This window comes from Ostrinia furnacalis, unplaced genomic scaffold (genome assembly GCF_004193835.3).
Source record: "Ostrinia furnacalis isolate ACB-3 unplaced genomic scaffold, ASM419383v2 OfSCF0918, whole genome shotgun sequence".
Taxonomy (NCBI): Eukaryota; Metazoa; Arthropoda; class Insecta; order Lepidoptera; family Crambidae; genus Ostrinia; species Ostrinia furnacalis.
Window position 1 is genome coordinate 236,042 of NW_021131157.1, and position 26,508 is coordinate 262,549.

The following is a 26,508-nucleotide window of genomic DNA, read 5'->3' on the forward strand; positions in this document are numbered from 1 at the left end:
TGCCAGGGCAGTCGTTCACCTTTAAGTCACGAGGGACCGTTTTACCAAATTTCTGTCTTGTCAGGGACCACTTATTTTTTCAAATCCTATGAAAGGGGCGGTCGATTTCTCGCCCACTATGCGCCGATTGCATTGTGTTGACTCGACTCATCACGTCATGTCACTTGTTTATTACGATGTCTTCGTGGATCACTTGGAATGCCTCCAGGGACCACCAGTGGTCCGCGGACCACTGGTTAAGAACCACTGGTCTAGGGGGTCTGAATTGATATGCCGCAGACTGAACTAAGGTTAAGTAGACTCGTATATCTGACGTTCTATTCCGACATTTGCAGGAGCGAGTTGATGGTGGCGTCTTTATTCCCGCGGTTCGCTTCTAGCACAGACCTGATCACCTCCTTGTCGATGCTCGGGAACATTTCTTCGATCTGAAAAAGAAAGTGCAGCTTTTTTAATATGAATTCAATTTGTATGAGGGGGGGCGCTGTTTTTTTTTCATCTTCCCTGTGTTTAGATCTCTAGGGGAGACAGCTAGGACTTGGCCTGGGGGTCTCTCTCTAGAACCCAGGATGTGTTTTCATTGGCAGGTCAGGCCCAGAAGAGAGCCAGGATAATTTGCATCGATGTGGTGCAGGCCTACATACTAGCCTGGGTTGTACATACTAGCTTGGCTCTTCGTCCCAAGATTTAGGTCTCATGCAGACCAGGATTGAGGCCCTAATGCGACCCCAGGACATTCACCGGGGGCCTCTCTCGTGGCTCCAGGTGGAGGCTCTCTCAAAGCCTCAGCTTTTGGACTCTTGGGTCTCTAACAAGGCCGAAGCAATTATGCAGTAGAAGTAAGGCCGTAAGTCCTATCAGGGTCTGACCTGTTGCAGCTGCTCGGCAGTGCCCTTGGAACTTGCTGTAGTGGCCAGAATTAAGGGGAGACAGCCAGGACTTGGCCTGGGGATCTCCAGACCCCAGGATGCATGCCAGGGGGTCTCTCTTGACCCCAGACCAGGATTGAGGCCCTAATGTAGCCCCAGGATACTCACTAGGGGCTTCTCTCGTGGATCCAGGTGGGAGGTCTCTCGTTGCGTCAGGTTTTGGACTCAGGGGTCTCTATGCAGTAGAAGTAAGGCCGTAAGTCCTATCAGGGTCTGACCTGTTGCAGCTGCTCGGCAGTGCCCTTGGAACTTGCTGTAGTGGCCAGAATTAAGGGGAGACAGCCAGGACTTGGCCTGGGGATCTCCAGACCCCAGGATGCATGCCAGGGGGTCTCTCTTGACCCCAGACCAGGATTGAGGCCCTAATGTAGCCCCAGGATACTCACTAGGGGCTTCTATCGTGGATCCAGGTGGGAGCTCTTTTGGAGCCTCAGGTTTTGGACTTAGGGGTCTCTAACAAGCCCCTAGGATTTGGACCAGGAACAGAAAGTAAGTAATACCTGCTGCAGCTGCTCGGCGGTGACCGGCGGCTGCTGCGGCGGCTGCGGTTGCGGCTGCGGCTGCGGCTGCGGGTATTGCGCCGGCGCCGGGTACACTGGCATCGCTGCGTAGCCCATGCCGGTACTTGGGACTACTAGGACTGGTGGGAACGCCGCCACCGCCGCCGGGCCCACCTGGGGAGAACAGACAAATCAGTGTGCTTACCATGAGTTTACAATACGTGTGCTTGCTAACCACTGCTTAAAAAATGACAAATTGTACAGCGCCCTTAGCGGCTACTTTCAAAAACTAAAATCATCATACAAAATCAATCAAAATCAAAAATATTTATTCAGTTTAGACCACAAGTGGCACTTATGATACATTTTTGTTAGTAGTAGTGATACATTTTTGATAGCGAGCACACCTAACGTAACTCACGATAAGCGCACAGATAAAGGCCAGAGCAGACATGCTACTTTTCGACGCCATCGGCGATCGGCGTTTTTTGCAACTCTAGCTATACAGTATCGGGATTTCGCGACTTCATGCGTTCGGACGCGGTATCAGAATCGCGCATTTTCGCACTGTCGCTGTATCGACCTTCCGAAAAGTGACTCAATTGCCGCGTTGACGTTTTTATCGCTGCATTTAGCTTATCGCCGATCGCCGATGCTAAAGTAGCATGTGTGCTGTAGCTCTAAGATAGCAAAAGAAGAACAGATATAAATCAAACAAATAGCAAAAATGTTTATGTCAATAAACCAAAGATTTTCGGAACTGTTAGAGTAGGCCGCACACCGTTGATTTTTAGTTGGCCGATAGTTGTGCCCGATTTTAAATTGTATGAAGAATCGGCCAAATCGAATCGGAGTAGTGTGCGCACTCCCATACATGCCCATACTGATCAACTGCCCGACTAAACTATCGGCCGACGAAAAATCAACGGTGTGCGCCTACTCTTAGATCAAAAATGCTTTTTATAAAATTTGCTCAAAAAAGTTCCCTTCGCTGTTTTTAAGTGTACCTACATAGAATAAGTGTTCATTCAAACTTACGGAATAACTGAGGACGAGGTTGATCATGCCCTCCACTCCATCGCCTTGCTTGCCGTTCAGAGGGTACCAGTCTTCGTGTGTCTCTCCCTAGAACATACAACCATTTAAATTAACAAGTGTTACCATACACTACTGTACTAAATACATTGAGATAATCGGCAGCATAATTATTTTCGTAACGAATTGATAAACTCCCGATAACATTCAATTAGTTAATAAACGTTGATTAACAACAACAACCAAATTTCCCATTTATTTTGTATGGAAAAGATAAGGTGTAACTTTATGTCTACTTAATAGACACCTTTATTAATTTCATGTATTTGATGTATTTTACGTACAGTGGGCCACAGTTCCAGCTACCCATTTCCGTTTTTTCTTTCGCTCCCATCAAATTGCGATTCTTTGCGATAGAACGAGACAACATGACCATCAAATCAAATCAAATCATTTATTGCATTACATGTATTTACCAAGTGTTATACCATTTTGGAATCCTTACTAAATGCGCCAAATTATGACGTCACTTGCCACACTCGCGTAGTACAATTTTTTTTCAGTACAGTCAGTTTAAACTAGGGAATTTTTTTATTTTGAAAATTTTTTTTGGGAATAATGTATTTTTTCATCCAAGCTGGAGCAGCTGGTTTTGTAATTTTGATAACAATTTAGAGAAGCATTCTTCAGGGTTACATAACAAAAAAAAAATTGGAAAAAGTGAAGATTTGTGGCAACACGAGTAAAAAGACCGTCACCGGGAGTAGATTTTTTTGTTTTTTTTTTTAAATGCCTATTACATGGACAAAATGCCACATAGATTTTTTTTTATATTTTTCTGATAACCAGCATAACTTGCCTCAACACCCAGTTCCGGCTTGACGTTGCAATACGGGACACCCTGTATATGATATGATGTATGTATGATAGTGCATACCATGTTTGGTAGTCTGTAGCTGTATCTAAAATCAATAAATTAAAAAATTACAGTCTTGAATGTAACTTACATTGAGCACAGCTTGCGGTATGGTGATGTGGGACCAGGCGATCAGCTCGTCCATCGTGAACGAGCATTCGTCGAATATCTCCAAGTATATTGAGTTCACGCCTGGCGGCAGGAGGCTGTGACAAGGGCAAAAAACTCAAATTTTCAGCGTGCCAATGAGTGCTAACGAATTGTCAAATAGTTGAAAAAAAGAAGGTTCTGGGGGATTCTACCGTCACGGGTGGGACACTTGTACCTTCATTTTCAGTATGTGTAAGTAATTTAGGGTAATCATTATCAATGATATCAAATTGGATTATACACAAAATAACAAACTAACCTATGTACTTTTATAGTAACAGTAGAGACGGGGATAACACCATATAATATTAAATAAAAAAGACAGTAAATGTTTGCCACGGGTGGGACAGAAATGTGACATTCTTGTTAGACATTAATCATATTCAATAAAACTCTGCTAATTGATTAAACTTTTTAATGCAAATTACGATATTTCTTTGAGATAATAAACTGAACATAACATATGAATAGAAAATAATGCCCTATGATTCAGATTTTTTTTTACAAAAATTTAATAAAGTGTGTCACGGGTGGGACTCACAATGTCACGGGTGGGACACGTACGATTTACTAGGCAAAATAAGCCGCATATAAGTTTTTTTTCTTAAAAATATGGATGCTAAAGTTTCATAATCAGAGTCACTTCAGCTGCTTGAGTCTGTATCAGAGTATATATTTGCTTAATAGCTTTGCATCTTGTCTGATCTGAATCAGCAGTAGTAATAAATAAGTCTTTGAAAAAGTGGAGCGACTGTATTAAATTTTAAGAACAATAACAGTTGCAAGTTCAAATCACAACTGACGCACAGTGTTGGCAACTTTACGTAAGTTTCGTTTATCAATGTTTGCAACTTAATAAAAAATTAAAATAAATAAATATAATAATTGATAATATAAAACAAAACTTTAAAAAAAAGTTCAAGGTTTACTTTCTCGTAGAATCCCCTTCTGTGACCTCGCATCACATATCTCTTTTTTATCACACAGTGTTGCTGCTAGTATCAAAGGATTTGAAACAGGCCCAGCTGAACGAAGAGACAACCCAGGATCGAGCGATCTGGCGCATGAGATCGAGGAGGGCCGACCCCAAATAATGGGAAGAGGCACGGAAAGAGTGTTGCTGCTAGTGACATCTCGCTCGCTCAGTCCTTTGTTGCCCTATTCCGCTAGGTATATTAACTTTATAGGCCGGACGGGTTTAGGAGGCCTGATGGTCGCGTATTTTTCAACGAATTAGAAAATAGTAAAATAATTATGCTGAACGGGAAGGCGCTGGATGCAGGCCGCCACCAACCGGCCATTGTGGAATCATTGGGGGAAGCCTATTATGTTCAGCAGTGGACGTCCTATGGCTGAAATGATGATGATGATGATGATGAAAATAATAATGTCTCACCAGTGGATGACTTTGTTCCACCTCGGCGTCTTCCCACCGCTGGGGTCGGTGTGGGTCTCGTATATGCAGTGGCCCACTCGAAGACGTACGTACGGGTCCATTCGCGTAAGACCTAAAAATAACGCAATTATTTTTTACTTTTGCATCTGTTATTTGTTTCTAATGACCTTGTTATAAATCGTTTTATCTAAGAAGACGCGCAACACCACTTTTTGGGCGAGGGTAGCGCGAGGTGCGGGGAGTTTCGTAATGTAAAAAGCCACCAGAAACTTACAGGAAAGCGAATACTGCAGGGTTTTGTGCAAAATGGATACGGGACTAACATTTTCGGTATAAATGCCAAATTAGAGAACCTCCTACTGTTTTGAAGTCAGTTAAAAAGTAAAATAAAAGATAAGTCCTTACCATAATTTTTCACAAGTTTCGCCTGCACGATTGTGATACTTAGTCGGGCTGTGAGTGGAGGCCCGGCTGGGGGTAGCTGCAATGGTAAAACGAATTTTATTAAAAAAGTATTTATTAACACCACTGCATAAAACAACCCAGAGGGATTGTCTTTAACCTACTGCTAGGGTGTGAGCCGTGATAAAATATTATCTATATTTTTAGATGACAAATGTATGGGCTTATCGCGTAAAATCGACAAAATGGGGCGATAAAAGCTTATCGCGCTTATGGCCCTGGGCATTGGACCAAATTAATGTATAAGAAGGGAAATAGCAAAAGTGCGCGCTACGTTTCATCCGTGTTCGAACCGCATCCGTTAAAATATGGATCCATTTAATTACATACCATGTGGTTGCAAGTTAATTTACTCTAACTTAGCATCCTTCACTAACACAATGGTAGATAATGTGTTCAGTTTTGTAGATCTGGTATTGGAACCCATATTGGTACATTCTAAAACTACCCCTAAAATATTATTGCAGTTTAGCTAAATTATTGTCCAGTGTAATACGGAAAATAATAAATATGTGACCACTGTTTATTGGGTTGGTTAGTCAGATGTCAAGTGCCTTAATAATTAATCTGTTTACATTATTTTCGTTTCGTTTACATTATTTTACTTCAAAATATTCGATGAGAATTGAATTACAGAATATAATTACATAAAATAGTTTTTCAAACTCAAGTCATAATAAAAGTTATTAAACTCACTGTAGAACCGCTCAACTGCTGTTGCAGCGCCAGGGCTGCTTGGTAGTCCGCATCAACGTTTTCCGTAGTCCCGTCTGCTCTGAGAAAACCAGACGGCAGGGGACCGAGCAGCACCTTTGAATATTGTATAAATTATATAAAATATCGACCCAAAAACCGTGGGCAGTTAGAAACCTAAACAAATAATGATAAATTAAAATATGTATAAAAGATCTTTAACTGAAATAACATTAATTGATTAATTACCTACTTCAGTTTTGTTTAATTGAAGATCTATTTAACTTATGCTACACAACATTTTTGTAGTTTTATTCACCCTTTTTAATCAATTTTAGAGGAGATGATAGATAGATACTTTTAATTGCCTACTGTGGTGTGTAATATCATAAGTAGTCATATCTATCTCTTACATAATTAAAATTCCAGTTTCTTCTAATTGGTAACAATTTATCAAAATATAAGTCAAATCCAAGAAAGGGTTTATAGTAATATTCACAATCTATGGTGGAGTCAAGAAATAAGAGGTTAATCTTATCTTTAATCTTGAATGAATGAGTCATTGTTATTATTATAAATGATATCTATGCTATTCTGGCAAATTGATAATTTTGATAACATCAGTTGTTAACATTTTCTTAATGCAAAAACAAAGACTTGCAATAAAATAAAATAAAAGGTATTTATTTCAGGCATAGCCCATAAAAGTGTTAGTAACAAAGGTCTTATAAACTATGGTTAGTAAATTACACAGTAACCTATAAATAAATAAGTTACAAATTTGTTAATAAATAAGTAACAAATACATATAGGATGTTAAATAATGATCTATCTCATCAATGTCATGATTTCCAGTGTTAATTAGATTAACAAAAGCATTTTTACAAATAGTTGGTTGAAAAATATGATGAAATATGTGCTTAACTACCAGTTCGTACAATTACCCTCTGACCATCATATTTTATGTATGTGACATAGGTACATGACTCTTTAGGTTAGCAAACATCTCTGGAATTTTCCAACCACATAAAATTACATCAATACATAGGTACAATTACATTAATACATTCCAAAGCAGACCAAAAAAGGTTGTTGAGTTACTTATACCGGTCAAGAAACTAGTTTACGGTTTTAAATATAGATTTAGAATTAATTAAAAGGAGTAAGCCGCGTGAATCACGCAAAATCTACGTTTTATTATCGCTATCTTAGTGAGACACATTCAGCAACACTCACCCTTCTACGGCGCTCCTCGTTTCTATCATCAGGCACAGTGGAAGTCATTTTCGAATTTAGCACTCTTATAATCAACAGCAATTAGAAATTAATGCAGATTTCGTGCAAAAATATAATTATTGCAGTAGTTCAACAATTTCGTCTTTCAGCAGCGATGACAAACAATACAACTTTGACAGTTGATTGTCATTTTGGTCAATGGGGGCGTTTGGCCGAAAATATAATTTTTGAGAAATTGTTAGCAAAATGGCGATCGCCCATGGCAATCGCCAAAAACTTGAGCATGTTTTCATCAAGGACACGTATGCTAACTTCAAGTGACGTTTTTCAATACATTTTATTAGCAGTGATAATAGCACTTTTACCACTAAAAGGACGCTATAGCCTGACCAGGAACATAAAAACCCTCGCCATGTTGCGGAAAACTAATGGTACTAATTTCTTTTAATGGCAACAGTAACTGAAATAAAAAAAAAACTTCATTGACATGTCACCTTGCATGTCAGTCTATTGCTGTCAAAGTGTAAACAAACTTTATTTTAAATGTGCGCAATTGGTTTTGGTTTTATAAAATATTTTTATAGTCGTGAAAGAAAAGTGGTTCACAATGTGTTAAAGTATTTGTCGAAGAGAAATACTAAGGGTTCGGACAATATTTTCATTGAATAATGTTTCCGACAAAGGTTGTCAAATTGACTGTCATATTTATTGTATAGTACAGTCCACTATGAAAATTATTTGTTTCAACTACCTATTTTAAAAAAATTGTCACTTTCTAAGTGTTGAATNGTAATTATTGCAGTAGTTCAACAATTTCGTCTTTCAGCAGCGATGACAAACAATACAACTTTGACAGTTGATTGTCATTTTGGTCAATGGGGGCGTTTGGCCGAAAATATAATTTTTGAGAAATTGTTAGCAAAATGGCGATCTCCATGGCAATCGCCAAAAACTTGAGCATGTTTTCATCAAGGACACGAGGACACGTATGCTAACTTCAAGTGACGTTTTTCAATACATTTAATTAGCAGTGATAATAGCACTTTTACCACTAAAAGGACGCTATTTATCTTACTAGCCTTAACAATGCTATTTTCGGCCAAACGCCCCCTGTAATTTTTTTCAAACTGGTTGTGTTCTTTTCTTAAATAGAGTTTTATAGTTTTGATCATCATTCATTTCTTGAAACCAGAAGTCCGATTTTTTTGGTCATGTTGACTTTGTGAAAATTTGTTTAAAAATAAGAACAGTCCACAGCTGACATTTGTCATTTTTTACGTCAAGTCAAGCTTCAATCAAATGCCAAATTTTTCTAAAGTTTGGATTGTGATTTGTATTTCTATTTAATTTACTGTTATACCTACTTTCTACAGCTAAAGTGTTTCGTCTCCGTTTGTTACCTTTATTTTGAGTGCTAACCTGTGTTTTGAACTGAGACTGGCGGACTCCAAATGCGCTAAAAGCTTTTAGTTGCAAAGTGTGTTTGGCTACATTATCGATTACCTACCAGTTATTTTGCCATGGATATCATCAAAACTCCTAAGGTATGTAAATTATTTTGAGGTAAACAACTGTATTTAGTGCCATACGGGTTCATAATGGTTATCGGACGATACTTGTGTGACATTGGTAACGCACTCAATAATGTTTTTATCACGCTTTGTGTCGTGAAAGCGTATGGTTTTTTGTGATTTATTTCTGTACTGAAAGCCACGACGTGACAGATGTTACAATATGTTATAGAAAACGGAACATTTCAGTTTGATTTTGTAATGTAAAATAGTTTGTTAGGGACCTGAAGTTTTCAATAAAATTTCATATTATGAAAAAATGGCAACTGTAGTGTTGATAAGGGTGACTGATAAGAACATTATGTAGCCAAAGCCACCCACTACATGATATGACGTTTGTGTTTGGAGCTTTGACTAGCTAGCCACCACACCTAGTATCTCTAGTAAAAAAACTAAAACCAGCCTTAAATCTTACATACAAATAAACAGCTAATGAAGTTATAAAAGCCTATTAAAACAGAGCTCAATTTTCTCTACAGATAATGAGGCAAATATCGTACCACATTTTATTAGATTTAATGTAAACAAATTGACATTGCAGTCTTCATTTACATCTGCAACTTAGTTATAATTACTTCGATAGCTAATACACTCAATGTTTCATGAGAGTATAGAATGATATAGTCAACATAGTATCCTTATCAATGTTTTGATTAATATTTAACTATCTTCATAAAGCCAAGTATATGTTAGGCATGGTTTCATTTACCAAATAAAGCATATTTTACTGTATACACTCTTTCTCTACATGTTCATTTAATAGCTTAAGGAAATATTCTAACCCACAATAAGATAAATGTACCTTTATGTTACTGAAATTAAATTGGACTATCAAAATTAAGTTTAATCATACACCCATTTATTGACTTTGTAGAAAAGGCTAATTTCATCTCATTCATTTTGTAAACAGTAAAGTACTGTTTGTTTGCTAAGTGAATGTAGTTTAACCTCATGAACTTCAAGATAAGGACTATTTTCAATGCAGTTTACTCTGTCTTATCTCAACTTAGATAGCTCCTGTTATTAAATTTCTCACTAATGATTGGAGAAGTGGTCAGGTCAGTCTGTATAAATATAATTACTATTACTATAATATCTAATTAGTCTAATACTACTTGTTAATTAATGCTCATAAATTTTTTAAAGAAAAACTTTGGTAACATTTTAGTAGAGATGAAACGGATAGTTGTTTGGCCGGATACCGGATACCGGATATCCGGCCAGCTGCTAGGCCGGATAGCCGGATATCCGGCGGCCGGATAGTTGGCCCATTGTCTCGTTGCATGTCGTGACGGTTTTAGCGTCGCACAGGTGCTTCGAATGCGATCAGTGAGTCTAGTACACTAGACAAGCCACATTTTTCGAAAATCGAATCCGTCCGAATCCGAATAGAATGTCAGATTTTGCAACTTGTCTAAGGGGCAGAATCAATGAAGAATGTTCACTAATTTTGTTTTTTAGCTTTCTGGATTCTCTGTTAAAAATAAAAAATACACGTGAAAGAATTATTTCGATACGTCGATTAGTTTCCAAGATATTGAATTTTAAAGGTGCGGGCGGCGGCCGGCCCGCCATTTTATGCGCGTGACGTCATATTATAGTCACTGGCTCAAATTTATATGGGTGGAATCTTGCAAGCCTGAATTAAGACCCACTTCCGGACAACCGATTCAGCTGAAATTTCGCATACACATGTAATTTGGATGACCATGCAATATTATGATGACATGGAGCTGATCTGCTGATGGAGCTGGAAGGTGGCCATAGGAACTTCATAATAAAACGACTTAACTCCATCGAGTTTGGGCTCGTTCGTTTTGTATTGATTGACGAGTACTTCAATTCTATACAGGGTGTTAGGTAAATGGGTATATGAGCCGACACTAGCCCATGGTAACATGGTCATATAAATGGTATGGTGAAGTCAGAAAATTCATATCTTCATTTTAATTATTTTATTTTTCATACAAATCGGATTTTATAAAATTTATTTGTATGAAAATTTAAAAAAATAAAATGATGATATCCTGACTTCACCACACCATTTATATGCCCGTGTTAACATGGCCTAGTCTCATATACCCATTTACCTAACATCCTGTATACTATAGTAATCAGGGTCTGATGATGGCTCTGGAAGGAACTTCGCAATAAAACGACACAATCGCATCAAGTTTGGGTTTGGTTCAATTTTAATTTCTGTGATGGGTCTGGGTGTTAATATGTATAATATGTATGTATTTACAGAAAAAAAATGTATTTAAGTATGTTTAAATCCGTTGTCAAGTGAGCGGACACTGTAAATGTACTCGATATTTAAGCGAACTTTGAATGCCTATAAAATCATAACTACTTGGTATTTTTGAATGAAATAAAAACAAATGTATTTGTATATGTAAAAGCTTAACTGTAACAAAGGTTTCAAGTGATTTTGCATACCTAGTAACATTCTCAATTCGGGCGATTCCGGTTGCCATCGTGAGTGTGTGATTGAATAGCGAAAATTAAATTAGTTTACTTGCTGCGTAATCTGACTGAACTACATCATGTCATCAGACCATGAGTGAAAAAAAATCGCCTATTTTAATTGGTTATATTTCGACATTAACAGATATTTACTATTTATGTATTCGTCATTACATAGAGTGAGTAGCCCAGAAAAATATATTAGTATTTTGAAAGGCTTTTTTGTAACTTTTTGGACTTTAAATAAAAGCCGTCATTATTATAAGCCATTTTATTGATATTTACCTCAAAGATTAATGCATTTCACATTATTGTCGTAGTTTTTTAATATCCGGTATCCGGCCGGATAGTGAGTTACTATCCGGTATCCGGCCGGATAGTAAATTTAGGCCGGATATCCGGCCTACCGGATAGTTACCGGATATCCGTTTCATCTCTACATTTTAGTAATCCCATCTTTTTGTTTGATCCATGGAAATGGTGATTTTCTGCACTTTCTATGAATAATCAGTGTATCTTTGCCTCAGTTCACTTTCAGATTAGGTTCATAGCAACTTTTTATGCTCAATTATGAGAGGAATATAAGTTCCACTAATTAGACAGTCATCATTGCAGTTAGTGGTCAGTTTATGTAATCATTACATAAAGAAAAATCTCCATTACCATTCAGGTTCTATGTAGTTATGCTCTACTAACAGACTCTGCGGTAAAAGATAAAACTGATGTGAAATCAGAATAATCTCAACCATTTTCCCTCTTAAAAGATTATATGCTTTATATCAGTGTGTGTCTGTCTTATGGCGAGGGTCAGTAACTAAAATAGGTCAAATAAATTCCGGAAGTTTTCCATGAGTGCGACAAGAAATCGCAGTTTTATTGCACGTCGTAAGATTTGTAGCCCGTGATACGTCACATAGAAATGAGTACCGGAACACGTGTGTTTGGTGGTGCAAATTAAAACAGCTGTCACCCTTTGATGTACTGCGAACCGGTACATTCCGTCTCGCTTGTGCGCGCATGCTCTGTGACCGGGACTCCTGCCCCTTGGCATTTGAAAATGGGGCGTAATTGAAGACAATAAAGCGTAACATCGTTCAATGCAGCGGTTCCAGGTTCAAAATGCGAATATTGCGATGGCGGAGCACAGATTACTGTCAGACTCAGTTCACTCAGTCGCTGTAGCGGCGTCGCGGGGTTACGTCGTGCCTGACCCACGCGGGATTATCCTCTACTTTTAGCAACTTCACTAATGAGGTTCTAATTGGAAAAGTTTCTTTCGGTCACCTTCTTGTCTGTTAACAGCTCCCGAAACTTGTGACGGTTATTAAGAAGAAGTTGCGTAAATATTGCCGAAGTTTGAAGTGGTAGTAACATAACTTTAGTTTATTGCTGTGATAAGATTAACTTAGCGTTCTTGAGTTACGCGGTTTATTTTGTAACTGAGTGACAGTTTGGTTTTTGAAAGCAAATGAGAGTTTAAAAGTTAAGGGTAGTTAAACAAATAATGGCGCTCAGTTCTTTGACGCCGTCAAGCATGCTGGGCGAGTTGGGTCGCCTGGCCAGCTGGTTGAAAGGCGACTGCATCTCCGCTGAAGAATACGCTGGATTAGCAGTTACAGAAAAGGTGAGAAGATTAAAAAGCAGCTTCAGGAAAAATATCACGAAAATACAAAGCACCCAACCAACACACTTCAATAGTTTACTTCGAGCATTCGAGTAACGCATTTATTAGTAGTTCCATAAAGTTGCAAGCAAGATGAACAAGTAGATCCTTGTCACACAAAAAAGTGGTCTTAAAAATTAGGGCCACCGGTGTTAATGCCGAAAACTTATGCCGGTTCAAAACTTTATATTTCAAATGTTTTCCAAAACTAGGATTGGTATTGATCGCACCAATCATTATTCTGCTCCAACGAGTCTGAATAATGGCAAAAAATATTTGAAAGGGCTCAAAGCATCGCTCTTCTTGATCTCAAAAACACTTTGTTCTTCAAAAGACTTTATCTCGAAGTAATTAAGGCGCAGATCCTCTTTTGATTCAGGAAAACCGCTTTGAAGACACTGCACTGATTCCAAAGGCTCATTACGAGTACTGGCTCTGAACCATTCATTAATGGGAAGGAACACTAACTAGCTCGTCGCGTGATCTCACCAGTTCATTTTCAGTAGAACCGAGAAAGAAGACAGTGAAAAACAGGTTAATTGCTATTCGGACCCTCACACGAATACTTCTGTATCTGAGCCATTGTAAAAGTTATCCTTTTGATAGATTTTGGGCACAGAACCCTACAAAGTACAGACAAGAGCACGTCAAGCTAAACCCTGCCATCTATGCAGCTGTAATAAGTGTTATTTTTCAACAAAAATGCAGTCTGTTATGCTGCTGTTGACTGTACAAAGATTGGGACACATATCAGTAGACCTTTGAATGTAGGTCGTCAGGACATGACCTTGACCGAATTCGGCTTCCCATTGCAGTCACGTCGACTGCATCCCGATAACTTCCCGAACACGTCACGTAACTCATCCCGTCCCGTCCGTGACATTATTTGGAATTGGAATTCTTTAAAGTGGATACGTTATTTGGCTGACAATCCTTCCTAATGTGGTATCTTATAGAAATTTTAAGTTAAAGTCCTATATTCCATTATTATGCCACTTTTCATTCCCACTGCAACTATAGATCGTTTCATCCACAAAGACGCGCCCCATCATTCTTCCGCCACTGTTTGAGTGTTATCGGTATACGCAAAATTATCCATGAGTGCACACTCACACTACAATAATGATGCTCGGATTGCTCGGATTAAACTCCCCGCACCCCGCGTTTCCCTCGACCAAAAATTGGTGGGGCGCGTCTTCGTGGATGAAACGATCTATACTCAAGGATCTACCTAACAGTTTGGCCGGCATCAAACCCAGTTAAAAAAATTCTTGATCTTGATTAGAAGCTGAATCCAGCTCGATATCCCAACTTTTTCTATTTTATAAAATAAAACCAATATTGATTCAGTTGTCTCCCCAGATTCACATACTCAAGTCAATACATATCTATGACGAATAGGTATTCTCTAAGGTACATTCTTAAGTCTTTTCTTTTTCAGTAGGTACTCGTATTCATCATACTGACCAACTTATTAATATGTAGCTTTAGTAGAAAGAAGGTTTATTATGCATGAGTATGAGGATTATAAAGTTTCACAGCGAAAGGTCAGGGTTGGGAAGTTACGTAATTTACAACTGTCAAAAGGACTAAAACAGTCAAATCTGCCCCCGCAGTCTTAATGTACTCGTATTAATGTGATGTTATGATACCAAACTACCTCTAAATATCTAGCTCCAAACAATTCCATGCTACATTTGGTGGATTTCTTTTCTAGAATATGTATCTTCCACAAGGTTGAACTGTCTCCATTATAGACTATATTTTTTGCAGTCAAGTTACGCAAGAGTTACTTTGGCGTGCAAAATTAGTTCAGATTCCGTTTTTCGGAATATATGCCAGTTGGAAACTTGGAATGGTAAAGGTCAACTGTAAATAGATCGAGCTCACAATTACAAAATTGATATATCTTCTAAAAGCCACATTAATATAATCTCTACATTTCATACTGGTTTCTAATTTTACTTAGTTTGTTATTTTTGATGTTTACTAAGTGGTAGGTAGGCGTATCTAATATTAATAATGTATTCGATGTCGAACAACCATTTTATACAGTTTGAATGAATCTAAATGATACCTATTTAAATCGGAACATGATGGTCCATTGTTGAATCGCCAACCAAATTTATAAGCTTAGCCCACGGACTTCATTCCAGTAATTGCTCAGGGTCTTAAGGGAGAAGAGACGAAATTGAACTTACATACATACATATAGATGATGAATAAAATCCTCTGAGGTGCCGTTGAAACCGACGCTGTAGCGCTGCATAAAAATCTAGCTAGGCTTTACATGTATATTGTCCAATTTACTGAAAGTTTATACAAATAAATTATCCAAAGGAGATTACAGAAACGGGAAACCTCCGCTTAAAAACTTGTAAAGAAAACATCTGCGTTCGGCGTAACTAAATTGATTTTCTTGTCTGTCCTAGTATTAGTTAAGTTCTAATAAAATTACCTGATAAAACATAAGGCTGATCAAATCAAATCGTTTATTCATTACTTAGGCCCTTAGACCCTTTCCAGGGCGCCTATGGCTACACACGTCCCAAATATAGCTTGCCCTACCACCACTTCGGGACAACATGTGGGCTGATGCTGAGAAGAAGGATCTAGAGATCCTAGGGTTAACGTGTATTATTTTCTATGTCCGTTTTATTTATTACTAGCTTTCCGCCCGCGGCTTCGCCCGCGTGGAATTTTGTCTGTCACAGAAAAAGCGTATCGCGCGCGTCCCTGTTTCAAAAACCGGGATAAAAACTATCCTATAATGTCCTTTCCCGGGACTCAAACTATCTCTATGCCAAATTTCACCAAAATCGGTTCAGTGGTTTAGGCGTGAAAGCGTGACAGACAGACAGAGTTACTTTCGCATTTATAAAATATTAGTATAGATGTATGTACGTCGTAATGCGTAAATCTGACCTCTCGCTAATCGTATTCAGGACACGTCGGAGGCTACGGAGCTGAAATTGTGATATATTGTGTTGACAGATAAAATATACTTTCCGTTCGCGTTTCTACGTTGTTTACATTGTGGATTGGAAGTGTTGTGTGTTTACTCAATTAAACGAACAGGAATATGCCTTGCTTGTATGTGTCTACCATCAAATCTATCTTCGTCACTTCATTAGATTATCTAAATGGTTAATAAAGGCTTAAAGTATGTACCTATTTCTGAAATATGTATAAAGAGATCTTGTGCCGCCGACTGCTAAAGTCACGTCATATAAAATATCACAAATTCTTTTCTTTTTATACCACGGCGAGTGCTCTTAACACAAAGGAACGATAAGGACTTCATAGACCGAGTCCCTTTTTATTCTAAACGGCTTCTCTAGCGTGAATCAGGCAAAGAAATCTTGAATCGGATCTGCGAATATAAATAGAAATTCGCGTCCTTAAAATACAATAAAACTTGCTTACTTCATAAAACATATTCCATTGTTGGAACGGGATCGGAAAAATTAGGCGCAACTTGTTAAATTGTGCGTGAAAAGTACAGAGATATCTTGAGACCTAAGAAAAACATGGAATAGCTTTTATCTCATTTTTGGAAAATAGGGAGATGCTCGCAACCAAGTCGTTCTACGAGAAACTGGAATTCTAAGTTAAAATCTAGGTTAATTATTATGCAACCACCCAAAAACGCTTAAATGAAACGTGCCCTGATATGTTTCCTGGAAAGTTAATACCTAGCCTCCTGTGTCAAAACAGCAAGCTGTTTGGGCTTCCTCGCAGTTCCAATTTCCTCTTTGGAATTGTGACGTAACGTCAATAGCGACCTAGAATCGAGGCATGCAGTGTAGTCTCCGATCACAACCCACATACCAGTGCATTCATCAGCTGTTCGGAGAACTGCATTATATGCGACAGAATTTCTGCAATATAAATTGCTGACTGAAAATATGGTATCGACTATACAATACTGAAACCCTGATAATGTATGAACCTTACTGCGAATGTCTTATGTGTTCTGCTGTTGTGTACCTTTATTAATGAATAAATGAATAGGGGAACCAGAAATCATTCTGACTGTAGGTGGCCTATCTACCATAACGAGAGTTACATTGGCCTCTTTTATTTTCTTTATGAGCCACCTGTTTTAGGCTGTAATTTTTATAACAAAAGTGAGGATGAATGTAATTTCGTCAAATAACAGCGGTAAAACTTCCAAATTGCGAATAGAGTTCCTTGAAAAGAATTTGGANCATTTGGAGACTCCAAGTGACCGAGGGTGTTCATTGTAAAGCTCTCCCTGAATCCATTTCACTCAAATACTTCCTCAAGGGATATTAGGGAATTCATTAAGTCAAATTCCTTTTCACTGTGAATATCTAAAGTTCTTTCCAGGGATTTTAAATATGAAAAGGGTCAAACACCAGAAAGTGTTTACTTGGGAAAATCCAAGTGGGTATTAAATTTTACGAGTAAGAACAAGTTCGAATGGGGTAGGCTAGATTTTATGGAATAATATTACGTACATAATTGTACGTAATATTATTCCATAAAATTTAATAATTTTGATATGCTCTATCTAGACTAGAGTTTAGAAGAGTCTAGCAGAACTCTCAATAGGTACATTATGACGTTTGCTTTAAAAGGTCAAAATAAGATTCTTTGAAGGATTTGATTTCAAGTTATTCATTGTTCGACTTTTCTATTATTTTCTTAGAATAGAAATCGGGTATTAGCTACTGACACCTTAAGACTGTTTATAGTTTTATTGCGAGTAAGTTTCTGACGTGAAAGATATAGATTCAATATTGAAGTTACAAACTTCTGAGCTCATGTGTGAAACTTGGCCCCAAGATATTTATGGCGATATGGAAGACAAAAACTTTGACAGCCTTATTACCGAAAATAGAAAAGTATTTTATTAACAAGCAAAAGCCAGAGGTTCTCTTTCAAAAAGTTTGGCGTTGGATTTTCAATTACTGTAATGTTAAACTTCTTTGCTCGTTAAATCTTTGTAGACAGGTTCAGAATTCAGTAACTTTCTTTGACGATAATCCGTTAATAAATGAGTTAACATAATATTAACTTGATATGATTTGACAGAAGCGGGAACATGACATTAATTAAGAAAGTTTTTGTTAAGGTTGATATCAAAGACAATGTCTCCCTTGTTTTGATTAAAAACATTAATAAAATGTGTTTATGATTTATTTGCTAAAGCAAAATGAGCCTTTTGATGAAGCGAATTAAAGATACTGAAAAAGAATATAGTTATTTAAATTAGATTTTAAATATTGGAAAAAGATTTGCAGGCATTATAGCGAAAAAAACGCGCGTTGTGAGAAAATTATTACGCAAAAAGCTGAATTGTTCAGAACCGTGTTCATTAAAGCAGCAATTGATGACAAACCGCGAAAATTATACAGTTTTAGCGAATACCGATTCACAGAACAGGCAAAAAGCTGGGTCGATTAAATCACATAAGGAGAACGAACGCGGTCTCTAGGAAATTACTTTGTGATAAAATAATATATTCTAGATTATTAAAGATTTTTGAATTGCAAATTGTGCTTTGATCCAAGTCTAGTTCAGATTTTGTCTTGTGAATGTGATTAGTGAGGACAATATTCTTTAAGAAACATTGTTTTTGCGGCTACTGAGGAGTTTCTTCACTTGGACATGCGTTATTTTGTCCATTCCAAATGTCACAATTCACGGCATATCCTTTCGTTCCTTCATTTACCCCACTGCTCGAGCTGTCTGTCGCAGTTGTTCTGCGTAAATTCTGACACAAGAGTTACTAGATCTTGAACAAAACTAAATCGTTAAGATTTCATCAGTGATTTCTGAGGCCGAAACGATCAACCTACATTAACATCCTTGTCAGTGGCACGCACACAGCCCAGTGGCTTGGAAAATGCTTTTACATGAGCCTCTGCCATTGTGGCGCGTCTTAAATATCAGAGGTGCAAACCCTCGGGCTAATCCCTTCAAAGGGTTCCTCCTTAGCATAAATGCCTCTTCATTTCGTGTTTACCTCGACCGTATGGTGATAATATGGGTATTTTGGCGGAACATGCCATACAAATACATTCTATACAATACAGGCCGTTTTGATACGAGGATTATATGTCTGCACAGTAAAGGTGGGATCAGGAGAGGCTGATCCTAATTCTATTATCAAATTCAAACAACTTACACATAATATTGTTGTAAGTTGTAACATACCATGTTTGAACTGCATGCAATCAATCAGCATTGCAAAACTGATACATAATAATGTTTAACAATATGTAAACTTAGGTCATTATACTTACACAATCATGGATCCGACGCGCACGCAACTTAGAACTTACAGAACGAAGCTTTATACTCTGTCCTAACTAATCAATTTTATTGCTACTGGCAACAACGTTTCTTTGATAACGGACATGAAATTCTGAACAAATATACTTGTAATGCCTGACGGCTACGGCCTACTGGGAATATTAATTTGTTATTCTTTTCGTTACCCAAATTCCATTAGGTTGTTATGTTGGAAAAATGTTTTCCATTATTATTTTAATGAGAACGCAATCTTGTTAGCTTGGAACGCATTTTGGGATATGAAATTATGAATATTCCGTAATAGCAACAAAATGCGCCAAAAAAACAATTTAGGCGTTAGAGATGGCTTAGGTTATGACGCCAATATGCCACGGTATCTAAAACTGCTGAAAATTAATTAAATGCGAAAGACTAAAACAGAGCTAAAAAGCGTCGAAAGATAAAGCTTTACGACCGGAATCATACTGCATCTATCTGGCGCCATGACCACCAGTCCAGGACCGACGTATCTACGGACGGAATGCATAGTTTGAGTTAAAATTTATGAGGGTTTTGACACCATGTCAAGGCCCATAGAACCAAATGTAGTGTACTGCCTTGCCCCAATGACCTTTCTGTGACGCTACTTTCTTTTCCAAAACGATCTATCACGTGTGGAAGAATAAAGATAGTTCGCCGATTGTTTATCGTCCGCCGTCGAACAAATGGGTACAGTTTCTAGTGATCTATGTTGTTGGCAAGGAGTTCTTCAAGGGTCTATATTGAGGCCGCTAATTTAGATGGATGCGAAACTGGAGTCTGCCGACCAGAAAACACTTTCACGGACTAATTGAAGCGGAGTCTGTATTAAATGGAGCTATTCGTCTAGGTTTAGTGGTAATTGATTTATTTCTGGGGAATTAATACGATACCTAAGTTTGCTTGTTAATGTTATTAGGATTTCTTTGCGCTACAATTACTATACTATACTCTATCTATACAAGAATATGTTTGATTTCATATCTAATGCTCCTGCTAAGCTAATATTTCTATAATGGCATCGTAGATATGCTTATTGCTGTTTAGTTTATTTGTTATCTCTCTACCTATTGCTTTATGTAACCATTCTAACTTACTATAAATATTTATCCATTGGTTAACGATATTGTCATATTTATCCCCGGATAACAAAAGACGTATAAATAGAAAGTCATACATCATTAGCCTTGCTTGTGATATAAATAACGTCATGGAAATGGAACCGCGACCTGTGATCCGAAAAGTTTCCGATATCCTAAACGCCATTATTGCTATTTATATACTATCGGTTTGTGTAATTAGTGCGATAGTGCTACAAATAGTTAATGAGTGCGCATTTCTTTGATCAATTTCTCTGCAGTGATTGCATGCATTAAGTAATTAAGTCGCTCATAAGGTGAACCAACAACCTCATAAAGGTAGCAGGAAGGCGCTGGATGCAGGCCGCTACTAATCAAGTCATTCTGGAAATCATTGGGGGAGGGCTATGTTCAGCAGTGGATGGCTGATATGATGATGATGAAGCAATTGGAACCAAAACCCCTCTGATATTTTATATGTATGTCATAAGGTTTCAAACCTCTGCATTTTACACTGGAATGCTTATGTATAAAACACGAGAACACATCATAAGAAAACGTCCCTTATTTGTGTCATTATGTCGAGTGACTTAGGATGCGACGGGACGTGACAGGAGGCGGAAGTATGACGAACGATTGTAGACAACTTATGGAACAGAAACTGAGAACAAGGGTCTTATACATCTGAAACTTCAGCCAAACCAACGTGTGCAGATTGCGTCGGCGATGGCGGTCACTGCGCGTACGTAAGTAGGCCAATGAGAGGACGCGATCTACACGCGTTGGTTTGGCTGAAGCTTTAATAATGCCTTCTTCCCTAAACACGAGAAGACACAGTGTAAGCGCTTTTGTAATGATACTTCTATTGACATAAGTTGTCTTTGCAAACGACCTGTTTTTGCTTCAGGCAAAAAGTATCCTGACTGATGCTTCTGATATAAAACTTAAGTATGTCCCTTGACTGCTTTTAATATCTGACAGAAAATATTCTGATAAAGAAGCAATTTGAAAAATGACCTACAAATTAGAACTTGGGCTTAATTCCTTCCTTTTGCTCCAAAGTTTTTGCAAATCATCAAAGCAATTTACACTAAACTTAAGATTACTTTAATAGGCTCTTAATTGCGTCTTACCCTTTCGATATTAAAGGCTTCCTTTAAACTTATTAGCTTTAACACGACGGAATATTGAATACCAAGAAATGAGATATTTCATAAAACTGGGTCGGCGAAAAAGGGCAAGGAGCAGTTTGGAGTGGAAACTTAAGATTACTTTAATAGGCTCTTAATTGCGTCTTACCCTTTCGATATTAAAGGCTTCCTTTAAACTTATTAGCTTTAACACGACGGAATATTGAATACCAAGAAATGAGATATTTCATAAAACTGGGTCGGCGAAAAAGGGCAAGGAGCAGTTTGGACCTCGTTTATCTGGGTTAAATGATGTTTTAAAGTAGGTTTTACAGGTAGGTACAGTTTTTAAGAGCCGCTCGTCACTTCTGTATGTATGAGTAGACTGCCTATGTCAGGGAGATTTTACTACAGTTGTTTATTAACAAGCTAAGGTCCGTTTTGTTGTCTAATCAGGCGATTAGATGTAACGGGACTATTCCCACCGCTGCAACTCCTGTGTAGCTAGGATCTACAGCTTGACCGCCAATGAAAACCTAACCAGTGAAGGTCAAGTTTGTCCCGGGGAAAAGTTAAACTGTCATTGGACCCGCAACGAAATTAATCAGAAGAACGTAGGAGGAGTTCGAAGTTAAGGTCCGATTAGATGTAGACGAGGCTACCACAAAGGCGACAGTTTGTTCCGCCACTTCTTTTCATCACCAGCCCATAAATGTTCAAAGTGGTGGTAGGGCAAGCTAAGTTTATTGAATAAGTGTCCTGAAAAGAATACTAATTAAGAATTTGAATTTTAACATGATAATTATTTTGTAGGAAGTTTTGTACTTCTATTTTTTGTATTGAAAGAGTTTTGAATCGAGTTTTTTGTTTAGATTTCATTTAAGCTGATCCCGTTTGATTACAGTAAAGTTTTTATCGCTGGTTTTACGGTTCACTGCCACAATTGTTCGGCGACCTGACCTTATTGGAACTGTCTGTTACACGGGCTATGCCAAATCGCTTTGGCTGCGGTACTACTTGGCAGTTTACTTTGTACTATGTATCTTATTCCGTAATTTGTAGGGTATGTGATGACGAGAGTTAAAAGAAAGAAAGAAACATTTATTGCCATGGGCATCACAAAAGACAAAAGAATTGGATGTCTTCAGACATACATAGATTGATCAAGAATTTCCATTTCCACCCATTTGTGTCTACAAATATTCTTTGTATAATGCAAAATTTCTTTGTATAGTCACGTATGCGATCATCCTACTTGCATATTAGAATTTAACTTACAGTGTGATAGAGTACTATGGCGCTAAGAATTGTCTCGAACGGAATATGTGCCAAAGTTTAAGAAAAATCTTTCATAGCAAGGATTATCATCCAATCTGCATTATCACGCACATAATCGTTCCCAGAAAGGTGTTTCAATAGCAATATTTTCTTCTTATGAGTATTTATTGTGTGCGTGGAAAACTTTTCTTATTACTATTTCCCGAGTGCGTGTTTCCTGTAATAACATTCGGTACTTTACTTACCTTAATAATCATTTGTTAGTCGGAATTCGTAGTACCATACCATTGTATGATATTTCTAATATGTTCATGTTTGTTAATCTCTGTGTGGTTTTTTGTACAAATTCCAAAATATCGCACGAAGTTAAGGTGAAGGTGAACGATAATATGTATAATTTTAAATGACAAGATAACATTCTAGATTTTATAAAGATTTGGTTCTTATATAGGCTTTCAAATCTGCCTTAGCGACTTACGATCAAATTTCAGGTGAGCTTATGAATATGTGAAGAAATCGTACTAGAAGTCGTTTTCTTGATCCGATAGCATCCATAACGCTTGTATTTTTATATCCGTCTGCTGCTGCTGTTAAAAATATGTTTAGCCTCACAGTTAATAAGATTACACTAAAATATACACTATGTAATTAAGTTTTGTATTCACTGTATTGTAATCGCATTATCCTATTTGTGGTTGTTATTGTGAAAATACCAATTTATTATCAGAATTCAGGCAATATTGAGCCGTGGTTACGGAGTTGTCTCTATTACACTTACTTGATTGTGCCCTGCGGAATAAACGTTACGCAACACAACGCCTGAATCACTAACTTTATTGTTGGTGCACTCAGTCGAATTCTCCTTGTCTTGACTTTTATCTTTTCGTTTTGCACCTTGCGTCTTGATTTATTGATACTCAATCAATAAACAGAGCCCGAATTTGGTTTGATGTTATGTGCAAAGCGCATGGAACATGCAAGTACTGGCAGCAAACCTTCAATACCTCTTTTACAAGTGGAAACACTAATCATAATTAAGTTTATACGCTGCGGAATAAATGTTACGCAACACAACGCCTCAATCCCTAACTTTATTGTTGGTGCACTCAGTCGAATTATCCTTGTCTTGACTTCTAACTTTTCGTATTGCACCTATAGATTTTCTGTTACTCAATAAACACCGGTTTTGGTCTAAGCTCTACTTTGATGTTATGTGCAAAGCACATAGAACTTGCAAGTAATGGCAGCAAACTACATGAAGACTTCTTTCCTTTTACAATTCCCTGCGGAATAAAATGTTACGCAACACGACACCCCTGAATTTCAAACTTCTTGTTGATGCACTCAGTCGAATGGTTCTCCTTGTCTTGACCTCTGACTTTTCGTCTTGCATGTATCGACTTGCAGTTACGAGAGTCGTAACTCAATAAACAACGAACGAGTTTTGTCTAAGCTCTATTCTGCTTGATGTAAATGTGTAATGCACATGGAATATGCAAGTACTTGCAGCAAACGACTTCAGTACGTCTCCTTTCATGTTTGTAGATACAATAAGAATTGACTTCGCTGCCAGCAGCTTCGATCTTCTATTATTTTGTTTACATGATGAGAATGAATGGATTGAAAGAGATAGGTACTTGACTATACGGATAGTTTGACGGGAAAACTTTCCGCTCTTATCCATCGTTTATTCAGCTACGGATATCCATAAAAGTATGGTTATTATGATGTGTTCTCCACATTCAAGATAAAAGTTATAACTCCTTTACGGATAGAGCTAGCTCAAGCAAACGTTTGCTTAACTATCTCTATCTTCCTAGTACTTAACAGTAACGTTACTCTTAATTGGCTCAAGCTAATTGAATCTGGAAACTCGAGATAGACTTGGCAGTACATAAACATAAGTAAGAACTCTAGTTGAAGAAATACATAACATTAACAAGGTGCACTACCCATTTGGGGGTGTCATAGTTGTTAGAGACTGGAGGTTTTAGTGGGTAATCTTAACAAACTTAAATAAAGATCACCTTTATCTGCAATGGCGACTTCTTCTTTAGCCTAGGCGCAGACCACTGACTTTTAGTTGGCCGATAGTAGGGCCCGATTCTAATTTGTATGAAGAATCGGCCGATAGCAAATCTATGTAATGTGCGCAATTTCATACATCTCCACTGATTAACAGCTTGATCCAAGTTTAGACTTTTTCAATTATCCTTCGAACAGAATGAAAACCTAGTCTATGTATGAATTTTAAGATCAATTTTGCATTCTGGCAGTGTTTGACAGCTTTATTTCTCCTTTTGCTGAACATTTCTAACAAACTTCTGACTCGAGTCCAGATGTTCGTAACTTAAAATACCAAGTTTGCTTCAAGTTCGGAACTTACCGCTTCGAAACTGCAAGTAGCGAATAAACACGGCTATATAATTTTGACGTCTTCAGAACTGTAACAAGCCTTTGTATCGGCACTTCAGGCTATATTTTTGTAGCAAAATTGCACCTATTTACAACTAAATAAGATGATCTACAGTATTTATAGATCGTTTCATCCACGAAGACGCGCTCCTCCATTCTTCCGCTAATGTCTGAGTGTTATCGGTACATGCTAAATATTTATGAGTGCATACGCACACTACGTGTTGCGTGTATGCCGTGTATGCGTGTTGCCAGTGATGGTATACGGATCTGAGACGTGGTCGCTTACTATGGGCCTCATAAGAAGGCTCAAGGTCACCCAAAGGGCGATGGAGCGGGCTATGCTCGGAGTTTCCCTGCGTGATCGAATCAGAAATGAGGAGATCCGCAGGAGAACCAAAGTAACCAACATAGCTCGCAGAATTGCTAAAATCAAGTGGCAGTGGGCGGGGCACATAGCTCGTAGAGACGATGGCCGTTGGGGCAGGAAAGTTCTCGAGTGGCGACCACGGGCTGGAAGACGTAGCGTGGGCAGGCCTCCTACTAGGTGGACCGACGATCTGGTAAAGGTCGCGGGAAGAGCCTGGATGCGGGCAGCGCAGGACCGTTCATTGTGGAAAACCTTGGGGGAGGCCTTTGTCCAGCAGTGGACGTCATTTGGCTGAAAAGAAAGAAAGAAAGAAAGACGCACACTACAATAATGACGCTCGGATTGCTCGGATCATACTCCCATCATAAAGGTAGCAGGAAGGCGCTGGACGCAGCCCGCTACCAATCGATCAACATGGAAATCATTGGGGAAGGCCTAAGTTCAGTAGTGGATAACTGTCCAAGTTTTATGCTGACAGTTTGTTAACCTTGGACTATATTTCTGATAGAAGCAAATTTTGCAAATTATTCAGCATAATTTCGTCTGTGTTCATTGAAGCCTTTTGTGACGTAAAACACGACAAGCCTTTCTCTACATAATTTATATCGTATTTATTGTAGCAGTAACATAAGAGACAGCCGACAGGTGACATGATGAAGCAGCGACAGCATTAATGGTTGTGCTGTCAGTCACTCTAAGTCCACCTATTACCACCGTGCTCTACCGTTGTTTTCGTGACGACTATATTACGTCCAATGTTCTACTATTTATCAAAGTCAGCATTAAGTAATACCTACATACATATTTAATAAAATAACACATGACAAAATGAGCTTTGATTCTTGGCGATAACACAGTGAACCTTAAGATTAAGACCCATAGTTTAAAATATCAACTAAAAAGGCTGCCAATCCTT

At 38.0% G+C, this 26,508-nt stretch overlaps 2 protein-coding genes across 2 annotated transcripts in view; one reads left to right on the top strand and one right to left on the bottom strand.

Annotated features, from left to right (window-relative positions):
- Nucleotides 1-250: 250 nt before the first annotated feature.
- Nucleotides 251-7,624, bottom strand: LOC114350545 (toll-interacting protein-like). Its single transcript, XM_028301386.1, has 8 exons — nucleotides 7,318-7,624; nucleotides 6,085-6,198; nucleotides 5,332-5,407; nucleotides 4,927-5,038; nucleotides 3,472-3,586; nucleotides 2,468-2,554; nucleotides 1,430-1,603; nucleotides 251-428 (listed from the first exon to the last, which is right to left on the bottom strand). Exons 1-8 carry the CDS (start codon nucleotides 7,363-7,365, stop codon nucleotides 318-320), a joined length of 837 nt encoding a protein of 278 aa, XP_028157187.1. The 5' UTR covers nucleotides 7,366-7,624; the 3' UTR covers nucleotides 251-317.
- Nucleotides 7,625-12,518: 4,894 nt separating this feature from the next.
- Mtmr6 (Myotubularin related protein 6) overlaps nucleotides 12,519-26,508 on the top strand; it is an 89,388-nt gene continuing 75,398 nt past the window's right edge. The window contains exon 1 of the mRNA XM_028301385.1: nucleotides 12,519-12,978. Coding sequence (XP_028157186.1) covers nucleotides 12,859-12,978 — 120 coding nt within the window. The 5' untranslated portion in view covers nucleotides 12,519-12,858. The remainder of the gene's footprint in view (nucleotides 12,979-26,508) is intronic.